The sequence below is a fragment of the Vanellus vanellus genome, assembly GCF_965231255.1.
Source record: "Vanellus vanellus genome assembly, chromosome: Z".
Classification (NCBI taxonomy): domain Eukaryota; kingdom Metazoa; phylum Chordata; class Aves; order Charadriiformes; family Charadriidae; genus Vanellus; species Vanellus vanellus.
Genome location: NC_138908.1, coordinates 84,689,389 through 84,710,127, shown reverse-complemented (window position 1 = coordinate 84,710,127; position 20,739 = coordinate 84,689,389). Strand labels below are relative to the sequence as shown.

At 43.1% G+C, this 20,739-nt stretch overlaps 1 protein-coding gene across 1 annotated transcript in view; it reads left to right on the top strand.

Annotated features, from left to right (window-relative positions):
• Positions 1-20,739, top strand: part of LOXHD1 (lipoxygenase homology PLAT domains 1) — a gene marked incomplete at both ends in the record, with an annotated part of 152,507 nt that overhangs the window by 120,564 nt on the left and 11,204 nt on the right. Inside the window, 2 exons of the mRNA XM_082498034.1 lie at positions 6,348-6,525; positions 11,716-11,901. Coding sequence (XP_082354160.1) covers positions 6,348-6,525; positions 11,716-11,901 — 364 coding nt within the window. The remainder of the gene's footprint in view (positions 1-6,347; positions 6,526-11,715; positions 11,902-20,739) is intronic.

Here is a 20,739-nt window from a genome sequence, read left to right as displayed (position 1 = left end):
ACAGTATGCAAAACGTCTCCCACTGCTTCTGTTGATTGTATTTTTCCCTGGTGTCCTATCTCACAGAAAAGCACAGTGCTTGCCTTTATCTTTCCTACTGAACCACCAGCTCCACATAAACATCACTTATATTTGGGCAGTGAAATGAAATTTGCTTGTTATTTGTCCCTATAATTATATTTCTAAGATAGAGATGGAGTGATGTGCTGACTCCACACCATTAGATGTCTTTAAGGGAGAACACACCACTTACATGTTTATTTAGCTTTTTTTTTCTGCAGTAGATATCCTGATGGATTTCTGGATTGACTTTTTAATGAGAATAGGTTAACCCATGGTCAGAAAGAATAGTGCACGAGTTTTTATTGGGTCCTTTATCCCTTTTGACTAGTCTGAAGCTGTCCTTCATTTTCTCATGAATAATGTGTTTGTAAACACTGGTCCTAGGTGGCCACCAGTTTCCAGTGAAGTGATGAACTGCTCTTCACCTCCATTGGCATGGTCTAAAAAGTGTTGTCTGGTGCAACGCCTTTTTGTACTTGAGCATTGTCACTTCTAAGTTTTTCCTCAGCAACTCTTGTGCAGCTTTCCAAAGCATTAGACCTCCAACATATATCTTCTGAATATATGCCACAGACACATCATTTTTCTCTCTGTGCCTAAGGAATAACTCAATCTGTTCTCTGATTTGATTCAGTTATCTTGGTCAAACTCCCTCTGCCACGTCCCCGGTACCTTCCCGAGTTTTATAAATCACGTTCGTATAAGATGAAATCAAATAAAGCTTATTCATCCGGAGATGTTCCAGATCTTGCAGTCGTGAATTAGCAATAGCTCAAAGGCAAAGGACAGCGGCATCTCTAGTGGCAGGTAGCACCTTCCCATCTTCCCGTTCCCAGCTGTGTCCAGTCGTCCAGCCTGCGGGACTGTCCCACCCAAAGCAAGGCTTTCCCAGAGAAGTAGACAAAAAGGACTCTCATGTGGACCCGTCTGGTGAGCTTATAGCCCTTTTATGTCTCAACAGAAGCAACAGGCAGACTATGCACGCAACTGTGAGACCAGGATTTTAGAAGCTTTTGAAAATTGCACCCGTAGTTTCTATTTTTCTTAGAGAAACAGAGCACGGAGGATCTTCAAGCTCCAGTGACACGCAGAGAATTTTATATATTAGTTTTCTTTCCCACCTTCCCTGCAAAGGTAAACAGAGTGTTTGCATTCCCAGGCAGGGAGTGAGGACAGGAGTGCTCTGGAAGGGGAGGGGGAAGGATTTGTGTTCTCTGATTTGTATTCCAGCCTTGAAAACTTACGTAGCCTGGTGTGACACGAAAACTGATCTGAGCCCATTTCCATTTCTGTCAAAAGTGCATATTAAAACTGCATAATGAAATACTTGTGGGGGTAGTGCTAAACTCTCAGACAGATGGTTCACAGTTAGCGCTAACTAGCACAGTGAAATGAGAAGCTAGATTAAGCCATCAGCCCCGTAATTAACCATTTGTTGCTTCATTTATCTACAGGATATTCTCAGTTTTCTTGTTCAATTAAAATAACAATATATGATCTTTTTAAATCTCTTTGGTCTTATTGTAAAATGTTGCTGGTCATAATTTATACTGCTTTTAGTTTACCAGAAATAGAAGTGCATAAATACCAATTAAAATGCATGAATTATCAATGATGTTGTACACAGCCAAAAGATTCAATTTACAAGCAGGGAAGTAGTCTTTTTTTTTTTTTTTTCTGTGTAGATAAAATACATTGAGATTTCATTCAGTATCTCAGTGAAGTAATGAACTTGGTGCCAAAGATTCAAACTACACCAAAAGTGGCATTAAGTTTTAAATGCTGATACTTAATCCTCTAGAAGGAACAAAACTTGGTTAGTGATGTGTTGGGCCAGAATGAATATTATTGATTACTGCTGTGCACAGAAAGACATACCGAAAGCTCTCTAAAACTGAGCAACACTTTCTGATCTCACCATTGCTGGGAGATACACAGAGTTTGGGTATTTTCCTCTGACCTAATGCTGAATCTCATGTTCTTCCACATTGCACTACCACATCACTGCTCTGTGTTTCTGAAAAATCAGAGAACAGAATCATAGAATCATAGAATCACAGAAAGGTTTGGGTTGGAAGGGACCTTCAAAGGCCATCTAGTCCAACCCCCATGCCACAAGCAGGGACATCTTCAACTAGACCAGGTTGCTCAGAGCCCCGTCCAACCTGACCTGGAATGTTTCCAGGGATGGGGCATCTCCCACCTCTCTGGGCAACCTGGGCCAGTGTCTCACCACCCTTGGTGTAGAAAAAGCGTGACTTCTAATTAGGAAACATCTAAATGTGTGCTTTGGAAACCTCCTGGGATGATGGGTTCCTCAGTCCGCATGAGGGTTTCACCTGCTGCCCAGTGTCTCAGATGCAAAGTTGAAAAGCCAGAAATAAGAAGGGACGAGAGCCCTGTGAGTGAAATAACGGGAATGGTAAAGCTGTTGAATTCGGCAGAGTTGCTTCCCTCAGAATTTTAATGTTACTTTGTGCTGTCAAAGCCAGGCAGATAAGAAGCTGTCTTAATGAAGCACTAATTGCATTGCATTCAAACGTCACAAATAATCCTGAATGTGGGACTTGGTCTTTATTCAGTTCTTTTTCCTTTATATGAAGAAGATGAAGAGAATTTGAGACAATTCATTACAACTGAAGCTGAGTGTTGTTCTTTGCAACAGAGCAAAGCCTTTTCGTTTTACAACTAGAGGACCCTGTTTTTAAGCGAAGGCTAATGACATCCAACAGAGTCATAAAAACCTGTGGTTGAATCTTTAAAGATGAAATCCAGGACCTGTGTATTTTGTTGTTAGTGGGGTGTGAGCCCCTGCGGAGCGTGTTTTACGCTGCGGCTGGGTTGAGGTAAATAAAATGATCGGAGGCGTCAAACCTTTCTGTGGCAGCGTACAGCACACAATTAATTTCGAGTTGCCGGCTTGAAGTTCCTGTCAGCTATGATATTTGCTCGGCTACAAAGCAAATTATCAACATTTTATTCATACGTACTGCTCCCACTTCCTTTTCATTTCTATAGGTGTTCTACTACCCCGTTAAAACCTGTGCATAATTAGTGATAAAATTTGAGCTTAAAAGCACGCGGGATGTCCACAGCAAGTTCTAGGTATCCTATAAAAATAGTTTAGGTGCAATGTAAAGCAGCGGTCTCATTGGCAAGCAGTAGCTAATTTTTCTGAGAGGAACAGACAGAAAACAAAAATAGCCTCAGCTCAGCTCCTTGAGATGACTTTCCTGACCCTCATGGTCCAAATCAAAAATACTGCATTATCCTGTGTGTGTGCGACAGCCACAAACCTCTCCTTGTAGGATGGGATTAATTTTGTGCTATTTTAGTTATTGAAAAATCTATGTTTGGTTTTAACCTCTTTTATCGATCTATTTAGGCCTCCTCTGTAGTCAGTGGAGAGATAGATCCGAGAGAGGGAGTTATGCCTTGAATGGCGTTTACCTGGCCTCAGCTTGGGTGGGATGCGTTGCTTCCCTGGTGGTACCCAGCTCTGACCACTGACCTGCTGTAGGTGACCCTGCTCTGGCAGGGGGTTGGACTAGATGATCTCCAGAGGTCCCTTCCAACCCTGACCATTCTGTGGTTCTGTAGGGAGGGCCAACACGATGTGCTGGGGCTTGATGCCTGGTGTCTAGGTGGTTCAGGTGAGGTAAGGTATGCAACGTGCCCACCTTGTGTTTGCCACAGGTTTCCTGCTGCCTCCATGTGCCTTGCTGGGATCTCCCCCGAGCAAACGAAACTCATAAAATGACTGTTTTCCTCCTGTCTCCTCCACTCTGGAGCACCACCCCAGGATGAGCTAGCAGAGGCTGCTCGCTCTGTCCGGGTTAACCGCTTACATGAAGCTGCGTACGGATGAAATCACTCATCCTGGGTGAGGGGTTGGGGATGGAAAGAGAAGACATTTTGCTCCACCGGTTTTAGTAGCCAGAGAGTTTTTCCCAGACAGCATCTGGAGCGTTGGGCATGGGCTGGCTATTTGTGAGAGGTCTGATCTCTCTGTCTGCTGGTGCTCTCCAGCTGGCAACTCTAATCTGCTTCTACCCCCCGCTGCTTTCCTGACATTTCCCTGCAAGCTTTGCTCAGGACATTTTGCTGCTAACAGTGTCGCTGTCGTTCCCGAGCAGGGCAGGGGTAGGGCTGGCTGAACATTTTTCAGCAGAGTTTATGCACCAAGAGGGGAAAAAGGGCATTTTTCAGTCAACCTGAGATTATTCACGATTCGAATTTGTAAATTTTAGCGGAAGACAATTTTCTAAGTTGGACTCATGAGAGGATGTAGACATCATTCATGCATCCTTGAGCGAGGAGACTCCCTTCTGGTGTGTGTCGCAGCAGAGAAGGCATCAGCTGGGGTGGAGGAGACCTGATTTCTGCTTGGCTCAAAGCAAGGATGTGATTCAACACATCTTGACTCACAGAGCAAAACTGCTCTGACCATAAAGTAATAGTGTCACTGGCTGTGAATCAGCAGCTTTTTAGAAAAGTGGGACAGCTTCAACAGCCCAAAATGTCCCGTACCTCTGGGATGAAGGTGCTGTGTTACAGATCCCTGTTTAACATCAGGCAGAGAGAAAACCCCAGAAGAGTGTCCTACCCAAAGAACAGTACAACGCACAAATACCACGGGCAATGCTTCAGCTTCGCTGTGGCTACTGCCCTCTTTAAAATCATTTTTTATAACCTGGAGCAACATTCTTCTTTTGAACTGCTAAAGGCTCCAGCAAAGCTTGGTTGGGGTCAACGGAAGTGCAAGAACTGGGACAAGTAAAGTTTGAGGACAGAATTTGAGCACATTTTATCTCAAGATAAGTTTTATAAGTTTCTTAGGCTGATATATCAGAGTGCAGCGGAAGGTCACTAAGATAGTCAAAGGGCTGAGGCACATGGCGTACTAGGAAAGGTGAAGGTAAATGGAGTTTTTAAGCCTTGAGAAGAATAGGCTAAAAGGGGGAATCTAATTGCAGCCTTCTGCTGCTTAAAGTGAGGTTACAGAGATACACCACCACAATCCAGTCTCTTCTCAGAGGTGAACAGTGAAAGGGCATGAGGCAATGGATACAAATGGCAAAAAGGAAAATCCCGATCAGATAAAAGGAAAAAAATCTTCCCAATGAGAGTGATGCGTGCCTTGGATGGAGGCCCGCAGTGCTGGGGGAACCTCCAGCCTTGAAGATTTTCAAAACTCAGTTGGACATGGCCTTGCAGTTAACCCTGCTTGGAGCATGAGACACCTCCAGACGTCCCTTTTAACTTAACGTTTTCCAGGACTCCATGATTCGTTTCTTCCTAAAATCATGTCACACTTCTCTGATGCATTTGGGCTCATGTTTCCATGGCCTTTGGAGAGATGTGCTTTGCAACACACTGCTTCTTCATGCACTGCACTCAGGTATGGTCTCTTTTTCTGCTAAATGGTGACAAAAATGGCAATTTGCAGCCCTGTCTCCTCCCTGCCCTCCAACTCCCCCAGTTTAGTGAGAATTCACTGCTAGGTTTTTGCTGTAGGCAAGTGTAATGCCTTTCTCCCAGTAGAGTTGTGCTCCAACTGAGCCCACGTTCAACAGAAGAACATGTAAAGGTGGGTATTTTGTTAGGTGTTTGTTGGAGTAACTCGCTGGCTTGTTCTAGATAGTTTCCTATTCTGTTCTTATCACCACAGCATCTGAACTCCTTCCCGTGACACATTAGTGTGACTAATATCTGTTGCATACTGTTTGTTCTGTCACCTTTTCCCAGACAGAGAAGAGTGTGAAGCATTAAGTTTTGCTGGCCTAATTTTATCTTGTGCATTGCTTTGACTTGTTTGGGGTTGGTTTGCATATCTCTACAATGATTGCCGTGTGTTTGCGCAGAGGAGGCAGGCAAAAGAAATATACTGTGTACTTCAAGGAGGTGAGGTTTTCAATAACTCTCTGTCACTTCTTCTTTAGACTTAATTCCATACTGTCTTCCAGGAAAGGTCTGACTCTGTTAGAGATGAGCTTTGTACGTAGCTTATGTCAGAGGAGCAAATTTCTTCCTATGCTTTACTTCATGCATGAAAAGGCCCAATATTATGAAAACCATTTCTCAGGATAAGTCACCACAGCCAATAATGTCCATAGCAGAGAGCTCAGTGTAGCCCAGAAGTGCTCAGTACAGGTTTTGCATCTATGACCAAGCTCTACCCACGTCCTACCACACGGTGCACTTTGTAAGTTCGATCTTTGCTGTCGTTCAAATGGTAGTTAAAGCTTAGCTGAACTTTTTTCCCTTATTTCGGCTCTTCACAGATCATTCTGAAGAACCTAACTAATCAAGAAGTGGCCACATTTACCTATGGTGAATGGCTGTCAAGGCTGAAAAACCCCAAAGGAAGTCTTGTGTGTGAGATGCCAGCCGTGATAAATGATGAGCAGATGATGGAGGACACAACATACACTCTCCAGGTTAAAACCAGTGATGTTGGAGGCAAGTCCATGGTGGATATTTTATGACTTTTCTAATATGAAGTTTGATTTTTAACAATGGGAAACATCTCCTGCTTAATTTGAAATCATGTTTAAAAAAAAACCCTTAATTTAGCCCTACTCTGCTAGAAGACTTCCATTTTGGCTGGCTGTTCATCATGACTGTTATGCTGTGGGATTCATCCGCATTTGAGCACTGGACATAAAATATTTAGACACAAAGCCTAGATCTGTCTGCTCTCTTCTCCCTCCGAAGACACCTTAACAGAAGCTATTGCCAGACCATGTTGCAGTGGTCAGGACCCCGCTTTTTGGTTTTGGTCAGGTCAGGTCCATCCACATAGGATGGAAAAAAAAGCTATGGGCAAAGATGGTGGGCTCCAGGTTTTCAGTCAGCACTATCTACTTTGGCCAAAGAGAGGAGCAATAATTCGCTCTCCTTTTCAAAGTGTTTTGAGACCATTTATCTCAGGCCATGAAAAACCATCCCTAAATGCACAGCAGATAGAAGAGGTGGAACAGAGTATAAAGCTGCAGAGCTTCAAGAGCCAAGAAATGGGATTTCTATGTCATTTCCTGGGATCACTGCCTCTTTTCATGAGAACTTCTGTCAGGCTGCTGAATGAAATCTGCAACCACATACAGGCTACCTCGTGCCAAGATGGGGCAAGTTAGACATTATCATGCAGACACCTTGTGTGAAATGTTGACCCTCAAAGGGGATTCTGCCACACCAGTAGACATAATCACCTCCTGATCTCTACCTCTCTTTCTTTTTCCTTTTTTCTTTTTTTTTTTTTTTTTTTTTTTTTTTCCCTGGATTTACCAGTGGTGATTTATGCAGCTTGTGAGGTTTGATCTGAGAATATCAAAATTCTCCTGGCAGAGTGTCTTTGTCCCACCTCACCATTTTTTATCTATCTGCTCTGTCTGCTGCTTGTCTGAAAAATATGTAGTGAAATACAAAAAACAAAAGAGGGAAAGGAGGATTTGTTTATGTATCTGGCAATCCATCTCGTATAATGGTAGATCTTTCTGTGACCTTTTTGTGAAATCCAACCCTAACTCACAAAGGCGGTGGAAATAGAAACGAGAGGAGAATAGAAGATGACAGCAACAGCAGACAGATCTGCCCTTCCCATTGAATGAAGGATGATGAGTATTAATGATGAAACATTTTATTTCATTATGAACAGCGACAACCAGTAGGAAAGAGCAGATTACAGAGAGGTTTCAGAGAGTCTGTGTATGATTAGATCACACAGCACACTGACATAATGCTGAACTTTATCTAGCTTATCTAAAGAGGATACAAGTCATGAACCATCTACCCCCTTTGATCATTATGTATTCCACGATTACTCCTGGTTGGACCAGTTCAGGAAAAAAGACGTTTTATCCTTGGTGGTTAGTTTAAACATGTTATATCACCTCCTGCCACACTGACATTGTCTGGGAATAGCAATGCTCCACAGTGAACAGCATCAGACGTGTTTGTTTCCAGGTATAAAGTTTCTCTCTGCAATAGCTTTCAGCTTTCCAGTGCGCCAGAGGCATTGAAACAAACAAACAAAGAAAATGTAGGGTAGGATTCATCTCACCTATTTGTCACTCTCAAAAATATTATCCATGTGGTCTTGACTCTCTTTAGTCGAGACTGTCTCTGGTCAATTCACCTGGTAAAGGAGTCTTAATGGGTGGTCTAGATCATCCTCTGGAGGATCCCTGTCACTCTGTCTTCATCAGCTTCAGACAGACCCAGCACAATTAACTTAGGCTAGATGGCTAAAGTTAGGGAAAATTAATCCCACAAAAAATGTCCTGCAGTGAACTAGAAAGCAGCAGTCATTTCCTCCCCATCATATACATATATTTAACAACAGTCTTGTCTCACTTCTTCTCTCAAAGAAACCTTTGAGTGACAGTTTGTCTTTCCAGAAGTCATTCGACTTGGATGATCATGTAACATAGAGAGGCTTCACCACAGAGTACTTTCTGTACTCTATAAGCAGGCATCATATACACGGTAATGCAATAAAGATGGAGAAAGAATAAAGGCTGCTTTCTCATTTTTCAGTATTAAGGAAGCAGGAGGTTTTTATCTCTGCTGTTATACAATTAATGAATATGTTGTCAGATCAACTACAGCCTACAAACTACATAATTTAGGAGAATTGATGTCAGTTCCTAGTGCCTTATCCAAGTCTCTGTTAAGTCAAAAGAAGGACATTCTTTGGCCTCAGAAGGCTGTGACTCAAGCCTACAGTTTGTTTAAAAATGTAGCAGCTGCTCAATAAGGATCATAAAATCATAGACACTTTTGTTGGAAGGTGTCTCTGGAGGTTATTTCATCCATCTTCCCACTCAAAGAATGGTTGCCAGCGCTAAGTCAAATCAGCTAAGACTCTGACCAGCTGAGTCTTGAACACCTCCAGGGATGGTGATGCCACCTCCTCCCCAGGCACCTGATCCGGACCTGTACCATTTTCCTGAAAAACCTGAACATCCCCAGCAATTTGTGGCTATGGCTCCTTGAGGTGTGGTCTGACATCTCCATAGCACATGATCCTGTCATTGTTATTGCTGTCCCTCCATGTGGTCAAGGGGTTCTTCTTCATCTGCTCCTGCTCATCTCCCTTGACCTCTCCTCACAGTTGTGTGCCCCAGCTCCTGTCCATCTTGGCAACCATCTGCTGAGCCCTCCTCAGTGTCTCAACATGACCCAGGGACCCAGACCGGCAACGTGATCTAAGTGTGGGCTCCTCAGTGTTGAGCAAAGGGAATAAGAGCTTCGCTTCAGCTGCTGGCTGTGCTCCTTCTGATGTAGCCAAATACGCAGTTTGCTTTGAACACTGAGAACTTGCTGTTAGCTCAGATTCAACCTGAATATGAATGTTACTGCTATAACTTCTGCGTCTTCTACAACTTCCCAGCATGTACACGTGAAGGGTTTATTCCACCCCAGACGCAGAGCTTTGCATTTCTCCTCACTGGATTTCATGGGATTTCTGCTTGCCCAGTCCTCAAGTTTCTCAAGATGCATCTGGGTTGGAATTCTGCCATTCATCATGTCAGTTACTGCCCCAAATTCAATGTTATCCGGAAATCTGCTGAGGGTCCTTTCTGTCATTGTTTAGGGTGTTGATGATGAAGTTCAGTGCTGCAGACCCCAGTACTGACCCATGAGCTATTGCAGTCATTGCCAGTTGAGGCTTGTGCAACCACGGTACCTTCACCTCTTCATTTGTCAAATTTGTTACGGTTCCTAAATGTGCCTGACAGTTTCCTGGAATTAACAACAACAACAACAACAAAAACCCAGAGACCCAAATAGGTGAAATGTACATTGATTCAGCAATTTCTGTTCTTTTCTTTCCCACCTCCTGCTAATTGCTCGTGAGGGAAATGTCACGGCATGAGGCCTTCATAAGCTTCTTCCTGCAGGGAAGGTTTTGCTAAGAAACAGTTGGTTCTGTGCTTTTTGAGACCTTGCATTAATTGGGAGCCTGCTCCTTGTAAGGAAATGGACTTCAGTTTGCTTTGTTCCTCACCTCAGCAAGATTTAGGGTCATAAAAGGTACTGCCAGATGAACTGCCTGAATCCCTGATGCTTTCTCTTCCTTCTTAAGACCTTCCCAGGGAACTGCTGAAAATTAGCCCCAGCTTAACATAGGCAATTTTTCACATGGACACCAAATGTTGCTTTGCCTTTTCTCTATATGACTCTTTTTCTCCTCTTTTTTTATTTTTTTTTCTTTTAGTATTTTTTTTCTTTTAGTATTTTTTTTCAGTCCTTCTATAAGAAGAGTTGTGATGTATTCCTAATTTCTGTATGCAAATAATTATCCCAAAGAAGTGGCAGCTTTCTCAAAAAGTTTTCATTCCCTTCAACTTTGTCTCTGCACTGTGTTGTGAACGGAGCTGTGGGAAATAGCATCCGTGTGGCCCAAAGTGGATTTACGATACTCTTGTGTAAGAAATGGCTTGGCAGGCGGTTAAATCTTTCAAAGCTGGGCTATCTAACCGCAGGCAGCAGATGCTGAGTTTCTTTGTAAGTCAGATTTGGGTTTGATAATCTCATTTTCATTTTCCAAAGTTTAAGGGCTTTTGTTCTGCCGCAGCAATGAATGTCTGCCCACGTGGAATCAAATTTCTTTCTATGAATCTGCTTTTTTATTATGGCATCAAAAATAAAAAGCAATAATTTTGGTCATATTATAAATACTGCCAGGTAAAAACCTTGTAATGCTTTCAGCTAAAATGTTCGTAAGGCCACTGCAGGTGATGGTTTGGCCTTGAACTCTCCAAAAGTCAGGTAAACTGACAGCATGTCTGTTTTCTGCGGCAAAATGTGGAAGGTAACGGGCATATGAAATTCAATATCAGGTGATAAAAATCATCTTAGAAATTATTCTTTTCCTAACTTGTACATAGGAAGAGGTGGGAGTTGGTGGGGCAAACTGTTGTATGAGAAACTGGGACTTTTTCCATTAAATACATCACGGACAATATTTTGAGGAACAGGAAGATGCCACAAGATGCTGTAGTCATCTGGTTGATGATCTGCATTTTGCTTTCTAATCCCTGTGCCATAAAACACAGGGAGGCCAGTATGAGACAGATGCCAGCTGAAGTGTCCTGGGTGCAACAGGACATGTTGGAGGAGGTGTGTGGAGAGAGGGGCATAAGGAGACCATAGTGTGGAAAAGGGACTGTGTCTCAGTGGGAAGACCAGGGCAGCTAGAAAAATTAAAATAAGTTCCATAATGCTCTTTCATAGATTGCTAGATGTTGCTGGGTAAGTCACTTTTCTTCCCAAGCCACCTTGAAAAAATAGGAGTCATGGCATTGACACCCTCTGCTAAGTGATGCGATGCACAGTGGTCCATCGGGAGCAGATACTCCTGCTGCCTATTAGTACTGCTGTCATCATGGTCACCATACCTTGAATGCAAGGGCGAAGCCTTCCAGCTGTATTTGGGGGACGGGCTGGAAGGGTGGCTTGCTAGCTACCGTGGGGTGTCCTCCTTGCAGGATTCTGCACAAATTCACTGAAATGTGTTTGCTGCGCCCAGAGAAATCTGAGCATCACTGCAGGCCCTTCCAGCCTGTCTTTGCTGCCTCCATTTCCATGCAATTGCGGGCTGCGTGTCAACTTGTGACAATGATGTGCCTTGCTCTCTCCTTCCAGGAGCGGGTACTGATGCCAATGTGTCCTTGATCCTCTTTGGGGAGAATGGGGACAGTGGAACCCTGGCTCTGAAGGAGTCCAACAAGTCTAACAAGTTTGAGAGGAACCAGATGGATGAATTCAACTTCTCGGACATGCTGAGCCTGGGAGATCTCTGCAAAGTGCGGATCTGGCACGACAACAAAGGTCAGGGTGGTGACTTGAGGGAGTGGGAGAGGTTGGGACAACATTTTTACTCAAGGAAAAGCAGCCTTCTTGCCTGTCTAGACATACCCCCCTCACGCAGGAGACCGTCTGCCCCTATGCTGGTGTAATATCTCCTCTAATGGGTCCCCAGCTTCAGTCTGAGCTTACAGCCAGCGCTGCAGCACAGATAATTATAGCTCCTCCAAAGCAAAGCCATCCAGCCCGTTATCCCAACACACCGACTCTATTAATGCAATACCTTTTTCACAGGCCCATACGGCACTTTCCTAGCAATTTAATGCTATCAGGCTGACACCGACACATGGGGTAATGCAGCCTGGCATAACATAGTGAGCTTTAGAAGACAGAAATAAAGATCTGTGTCTGTCTTTATTAAAATCACTACATCAGCTGGTGAGTGTGCAGTGCCCTGCCGAGAGAGATTCTGACGGTTTCCTGCTGCTGGACACCCTAACTGGTTTCACAAACAGCAGAGCAGCACTCTACCATCGTTGTAGTCATTTGTGTTGTTATTCCGGCACCAGGCAGCATCTTGTAACAAATGCATCACTCACACTGCTGTGACGACATCTCATCCCATCCCATCTTCACCTAAAAGAGAGGATCTTGCATTAACCGTGACTTGCTCGCTCATGGAAAGCCCTTGCTGCAGCCCAAAGGTGAAGCTTGATGGGTCCCATAGACCCACCAAACAAGGTGGTTTGGGCAGTAGTATTTGCTGAAGTCCTGGAAGGAATGGCAGCAGGACTACCCAGTTGTTACTTGGTTATACTGGGGCAGTGGGTTCATGGCTGGGTGGGGTTATGTGTCAGTATGGACACATCCTGGCCATCATCATCTTGACTTCTCTAGGTTATGACACATGGGGAAGGCTGCATTTCATGCAATATTAATAATAGATCAGACTCTCCCACTTAACAAAAGAAAAAGAAAGAAAAAGAAAAAGAAAAAGAAAAAGAAAAAGAAAAAGAAAAAGAAAAAGAAAAAGAAAAAGAAAAAGAAAAAGAAAAAGAAAAAGAAAAAGAAAAAGAAAAAGAAAAAGAAAAAGAAAAAGAAAAGAAAAAGAAAAAGAAAAAGAAAAAGAAAAAGAAAAAGAAAAAGAAAAAGAAAAAGAAAAAGAAAAAGAAAAAGAAAAAGAAAAAGAAAAAGAATAAGAAAAATTAAAAGAAAAAGAAAAAGAAAAAGAAAAAGAAAAAGAAAAAGAAAAAGAAAAAGAAAAAGAAAAAGAAAAAGAAAAAGAAAAAGAAAAAGAAAAAGAAAAAGAAAAAGAAAAAGAAAAAGAAAAAGAAAAAGAAAAAGAAAAAGAAAAAGAAAAAGAAAGAAAAAGAAATGTCATTGTAGTCTCTGTCTGTTGTGAAATATGGGAAATGCCACCTAACCAAATATCCACCTAACATGATTGTTTATTCCCAGCCACTGCAAGCTTTGGGCTTGTATTTATCACTCCTAAAACATGGGACAGTTTAGTTGATTAACCTCTGTAGTATCATGTTATACAGAATCACAGAATCATAGAATGGTTTGGGTTGGAAGGGACCTTAAAGACCATCCAGTTCCAACCCCCCTGCCATGGGCAGGGACACCTCCCACCAGCCCAGGTTGCTCCAAGCCCCGTCCAACCTGGCCTTGAACACCTCCAGGGGTGGGGCCTCCACAACTTCGCTGTGCAAGTTTTTCCAGTGCCTCATCACCCTTATAGCACTGAATGCAGTAAGGGAGATGCTTTTACCTGATTTTTGTTACCAAAACACTTATTATTTGAATCTGCAGTGTAGATGCAGAAAAGGAAAGGGCTATCAAAATACACACTAGAGTTTTAGCTCAGCAAACAGGCATCTCTGCAGTTGCAAGGGTTGTTTGGACGTCCTTCTGAGAGCAACCCGAAATCAACATGGACTTGCAGATTCATTTTCAGAGACATTACCAGCTAAAACGTCTACAAAAAGAACATTTTCCTCAAGAGGCATTGTGGCTCCCCGGTGATTGGTTGTGCTAAGAGAATGAAATCCACCCACCAGATCAGAGCTGATGCTTAAGGCTCAGGCAGGAGAACAGGCTGGGATGTAGGAAGAAGAGAACTGCGTCAGACCAAGGGTCTGTCGAGCCCAGCAGCTGTTTCCAACAGCAGCATCATTGGGTGCCTGAGGAAGAGGAGGAACTGAATGAGCGTGTGTAATCCTTCCCCAGTCCTCTGCGTCTTACTATGCAGAGTTCAGGGCATCTCCTGAACTGGGTGTCATTTTTGTCCGTTAAGAAATTTGCAGTGAATTTTCTCATTTGCGTGCTTGTCCAAACTCTCCAGGAGACGTTTAGCACCTGTGGCATCCCATGGCGATGGAGTGCCATGGGTCTGCTCTCTGCTATGTGAGAAGCCTATTAATCTAGGTGGGTTTGCTGCCTTTTCCGTCTTGCACAAGCGATCCTGGTTCACCATCTTGTGCCACTCACAGAATCACGGAATCACAGAATTATCAGAGTTGGAAGGGACCGCTAGAGATCATCTAGTCCAACTCCCCTGCTAACGGAGCACATTACTCAGGACTGCATCCGGGCGGGTCTTGAAAATCTCCAGAGAAGGGGACTCCACAACCTCCCTGGGCAGCCTGTGCCAGTGCTCTGTCACCTGAACCGTAAAGAACTGTTTCCGTGTATTTGAACGGAACTTCCTGTGTTCTAACTTGTGCCCATTGCCCCTCGTCCTGTCACTGGGAACCATTGAAAAGAGCCTGGCTCCATCCTCCTTCAACCCACCCTTTAGATACTTGTACGCCATAATAAGGTCTCCCCTCAGCCTTCTCTTCTCCAGGCTAAAGAGTCCCAGCTCTCTCAGCCTTTCCTCATAAGGCAGATGCTCCAAGCCCTTAATCATCTTAGTTGCCCTGATATTGCCCTTAGTTGCCACTGATGATGTTGTTGATACAGGTTGGGGAGTTACCGCATTGCAGCTGAGCTATGGTAATGGCTGTCTGCATGCTTTTGGTTAGTGGCAAAGGGAAGTAACAGAGTTTAGCCTTAGGCTAAGCAGTAAAAAGGCTCCATTAGTTTAAATTTGTTGTGGGCTAAGAGCATGTACCCAGATAGCCCCCACAAGTCAGCTAAAATAGTAAACCATGTGTCCAGAACATGAAAAAATACTTGATATTTATGAATATAAATTCACATTGCAACCTCTTATTCTCTTTCCTTATTTCCTGCATATCACTGGTTTCCATTTATAAATAATAATTAATAGGGCTTTTACCAGACCTAGCTGACTGTCGGGTTAAGCCTTGGACAAACAACATGCTCAGGTTGTGTTCAGCAAAAATGGACTTGTTTTCTCCCACCAGAAAGAAGGACGACTGTAGTTTAAATCGTAACATATGTTGCCTTCATTGTTCTTGCATTAGTCATGTGAAAAGCATATCCTATCTAAAACTTCACACAATGCAGCATGACAGTTTGTTGGGCGGGTAGAGTATTTATGACTGCTGGGATCCCAGGCTATAGCGAGCCTTTGCATATATGCCTGCTCTCTCTATATAATTTATATAAATTGGCTGTGCCACTGGTCAGAAAGTCCAAGCTCAATTTTTTGGAAAGGCGTAGTGGGGTCAGGGGTTGAGGGTCATGTGTGGTTTTTGTCAGATGCTCGGGGGACTTTGGGTATTAAATAAAAATGTGCTTGTATTTACCATCACTTTGAGGCATCAGATGTTGATCATTCTTTCCTTATTTTTTTTTCTTTTTTGGACTAAACAGTTCTCTGCCAATGGTCGACGGAAGACTTAGCCTCACCCTGGCGTGCCCATTGCTCCTCACATGCTAAATACTTGGAACGCGGTTGATGTTCTTTTCCTAATTTTCTTAATAATCAGCCTCAATGACAGCGTCAGCCTGTTTTGACTCACATTAGGTGTCTTGAGTGCCCACAGGCTAGTTAAGGGAACTACTAACCATCACAAGGCTTCCTTCTCTTTCAGACATCACCTGATCCCAGCAAGAAGTCAACCAACCTGCCCCCGTTTCAGGATAAAATACATTTAAATGGCTTTCCCAAGGTCATGGACTTTGCCATGAAGTCCAGCTCAGCATCCGTCCCCATCAGAGAAGTTTTGCTGCAGTGGCTTCTCTCCCACTTCATATCCGGCTTTCGTTTATCCTTTCACTGAAATTTGACTGCAGTGGGGTGTTCAGAGTTGAAGAGACAGTAATTGCAATGGCGAAGACTGTCAGAGGGTCTTTAAATCGCAAACGAGACGTATGCCTCTTCTGGAAAAGCATGTCAGTTTTATGGTCCCACTTTAATGCTTTTAAATGCCTTTTTCCCCACAAAAACTGCTGAGTGGCATCTCTGTATGAGAAATAAAGGAGGAATGAAGCCCCCATTTAATTCCTCTGACTTCAGTAAAATTGATTAGGGAGGAAGTTGGCAGTCATTTGAAAACAGGCAGTTTAGAGAATTCGCAACTGCAATTTCAAGGAACTTGTTCTTGGTTTTTTAGATGTTTGGAGCTCACCAGCAAGAGTCTGGTAAGAATGAATTGCTGTGAATGAAATTTAGTTTTAAGTTTTGCTCAGTGTCTTTTTATCTTGCCCCTGTTTACTTTGAGATACTGATGTTCGACCTCATATATTTAGACTCCCTGAGCAAATGTAATCGTTTCCAGACTCTCCATCTCCTGATCTCAGATAGGCACTATGTATTTTCTCATATCTCAGTTCATTTACTTCTACATTTATGCAAGATCGGTATCTGTAGGTCTGTAGAAATGCTGGCTTTCTAAATATAGGCCTGAATTTTTTTTCTGGTTTAACAACTAAATCACCTTTCTGGAAGAATGGCTTAAAGTTTCTCAGTATCTCAGTAATGGAATTATTTACCTAGAAAAAACTTTTTTTTTCTTCTTTTTTTTTTCCTTTTTCTCCTTGCAACAAGGGAATATGTGAAATCTGGATCTAGCTCTCTCATCTGCCTGGGTAAATTTGAACCCAGATGATAAGCAGTCTTTCTGAAGTCATTAATTTTAGATTCTAGATTATCTCAGTTGCCATCAGCCAAGGGGAGCCAGGAAGAGTCTAATTATGGGTAAACCAGACTTCTGTGTGTTATTATAGGAGCAAAGACAGAAATAAATAACAAGGTTATGCAGCCCAACTTCTTCTTTGCCTCAACAGGGCCCTTCTCTCAATTACACCAACTGCTATGATATTGTCTAATAGAGTTTTAAATAGCCTAACCCCCAGTGACTCCTTTTGGGTGGTTATTCCAATAGAGAAAGTATCTTGTTCCCCTTTCGTGATCTGGACCCAAGCCAAAAACATTATTAAACCCTTGTTTTTCCTTTTCTCTGAAGGAACTACCTTTTTAAGCAGCAGTATCTTGGATCGGATCTTAAATTGCACAGGCCTTGAAACTTGCAGCACCACAGCTTTTCCAGAGATATGTTTCTGCAATTCACAGCCGTGATTCCAGCCTTTTGGGCACTCGTAGGCCATAAATTATTTAAAAAAAAAAAACACACCAAAAATCTTCCTTTTTAGTCCTTTGTAAGGATTTGCTCAGCTATCAGACTTGAGAAGGATTTTTCTAAGCCCTCTTCTCAGCACTTCTGTTGCCTCATAAAATCTGTTGATGTATGGGGCAGATTTGTTGAATAGTTTCTGCTTTAAATAAAAAATGTGAGGAAGAGAAATAGATGTGTAAATCTGCCCAAGGAGAGGAGAGTCCTTCATCGGCCCTGTTTCGATGATGGCTCAGTACAGAGGAAGACAATGTCAACTCCTTTATCCTTCTTGATGGACTGAAGTCAACACCTTAGATAAGGCAGAAATGGGCGTGCAAACCGCAGACCTGTGTAACATGCCAGCAGCTGTGCTGTGGCTCCTTAGTCTTTCCAATTGCCCAAATCTGTCTTCAGCCCCTTGGGAGACCCCAGCACCAATCTGCAGAGCCCTCCTCACATGCCATGCACCTGCCTCAATCTTCAGTGTCAGGTTTCTTCCTTACACTCAACAGTCATAGAATCATAGAATATTTTGAGTTGGAAGGGACCCATGAGGATCATCAACTCCAACTCCCTGCTCCTCGCAGGACTACGTAAAACTAAACTGTATGACTAAGAGCATTGTCCAGACGCTTCTTGAATTCTGACAGGCTTGATGCCATGACCACTTTCTTGGGGAGCCTGTCCCAGTGACCAACCACCCTCTTGGTGAAGAACCTTTTCCTGATGTCAAATATGAGCTTCCCCTAATGCAGCTTCATTCCATTTCCTTGTATCCCATTGCTGGTCACCTTAGAGAGGAGATCAGCACCTTCCCTTCTGCTGCCCCCCTTGAGAAAGTTGTAGACTGCGATGAGGGCACCTTCTCTTCTCTAAACTGAACAAACCAAGTGACCTCAGTCTGAGCAGTTGACTTACAAGGTCTGTTGCAGGAGACAAGCATCAAAATCTGTTCCAAATATCTTCACTTTATATAAGGGACTGAATACAGCATTAAAAGAGCCAACATGGGTAACAACCCTCTAGGATGAGCAAAAGAAGCCAACTATTGTTTTTGGAAAACATCTCCATAATTAGAATAGCAGAAGAGCAGAAGAGCTGAGAAGAAACAGTTAATCTGTCTTCACAGATTTATGATAAAAACCAAATTAGCATCCATGGTATCATCCTGTTTTACATGTCCTATCACAAAGATGTGCTACAGGCATCCCAGCACAAGCAGAAGACACAGCAAAGATCTCACAGTCCAGCGTTGACATAAAAAGGGGTGGAGGGGGGGTGGGAGGAGGAGGAGAAAAGAAGATGTAAGCAAACAAAACAGCAGGCTTGGAGAGAAGGTGAGGACTTCCGTGTTGACCTTGTGCAGTCGTTCATTTCTTCCCAATCTCCTGTAACTGCAGAACCCTTCACTACAGAGTGGAAAGAGCCAAAATGCCAGATATAGCTGTAGAATTATCCAGTCTGGGAAAGCTTCTCTTTTTGATGAGCCTCCTTTGCCCCTCCTGGGGACAAATTATCCTGCACCCTTATTAAATGCTTTTACATCAAATATGCCTCAATGAAACACAAAATATGCTTCAATTGCAAGGATATCACCTGAGAAACCTTTATATCTTCACTCTGAGCTGTCAAGTGTTTTTGCACAGCAGTAGTTTATGTGTAAGATGTGTTTTGGTTTTTGGTTTTTGGTTTTTTTTTTGTCTGGGAGAAATTTATGGGTGATTTTGACCCGAGTCAAACCCTGGACTGAACAAGTTGCATAGCCAACAGAGGAGAGGGGGCAGGAGACCTATTTTCTAAAACTGTCCCAAGTGACAAAGCTTTTGCTTTGTCAAAGGTTGTGAGAGGTTTTGCATTGCCTGTCTGCTCTGATGAGAAATGCTGTGGTGTGAACTAACATGATCTTAAAGGAGAGATATACAAAATGGATCTATTTTTATTCTGCCACTGGCTTGCTGAATGACCTTGCGTAAATTACATCCCCGTACCTCATTTTCAATTATGTAAATTAGGGATAAAAATTATTCACCTTCTTAAAGTGTTTTGAGATGTACTGATGCAAAGCTGGATGCTACAATTTTAACACCTCACAATTAACGCTCCATTTCTAGTGATCTGCAGCTGCTATCAAAACTCCCACCACTTTCTGGGTGATGTCTCATGTGGTAGGGTTTAGGGACGGAGGATCATCCAACCGGGAAGAGGATAAATAATGTCAGAAGACTCAAGGTTGATGAACTGTCTTTGCAATGGTCATTACTTTATGTTTCAGAAAACGTGAAAAGAAAATAAAAAAGCAACTAGGGTGCTGAGCAGCACTGGATGATGGCTGTGAATGGCTGGGCAGCAGCAATTCTTCACCAGCCCGAGTAGTCAATTTCCCCAGCTGGATTTTTCTTTTGCTCCTGTAAGGACCAGTAATGACAAGTTTGATCCTCGATCGAGCATCAACCGTTTTCAAAACCAAACCAAACAAGATCTGCTGCAGATAGGCAAGGGATAGAAAGGAAGATCAATTAATAAGGCTGCGAAGAGTGGAGGCAGTTTAACTTCTGTGGACCTGCGTGCATCCAAGCCTGGATGTGGTTCTGCCAGCAGGGATTTGATCCCACCAGCTCTTACTTTGCAAGGAATAGTTAATATTCACTAAAGCAAGGTCAAGGACCAAGTCCCTGGTGACCGAGTGGTGAACCCACCGGACTCGGTTCATTCTCACTCTTTCTCTCCCATCCTCCCATGTTTCTGCATGTGTCAGAACAGCTTAATATTTTAGGGGTGAATGTAGGCTGGGGCAACAGGTGGCTGTTCCACAGAGGGGCTAAGGAAACTTCTGGTGCTGTAGATGGGGGTTTTAGTTAAATGAAGCAGTAACTTCGTTATCTGTTTTGCATCTACTGCTTCTGAAGTCAGACTCGATTGCACTAATCACTGCAGAAATGCATGACAAGGAACTTACAGTCCGACCTGTCTGTCCACCGTCAGGAACACATAGGCTTTCAGCATCACCTGGGAAAAGGCCAAATGATCCTGCGAAGACCTTGTGGACTGACACAGAGGGCCCTTTCCCAGCTGTCAGCTTGGTCCCTTTTGGAAAAGAGGATAAACACGATAAATAACTGCTCTTTTGGATAAGGACACTTGGGCAAGAGAATACATTTCCCTACATGACACTAAATTATACAACTGCCAGAGTCAAGCAAGCAAAGTGATTCTGTTTTCCCCAAAGCTCTTCTCCTCCTCTAATTACATTTGAAATGTTTTGCATGCTATTGAAAATGTCACTTCCAGCTGCGGACCATTAAGGAGCCTACATGGCACAGCCACGGGCTTT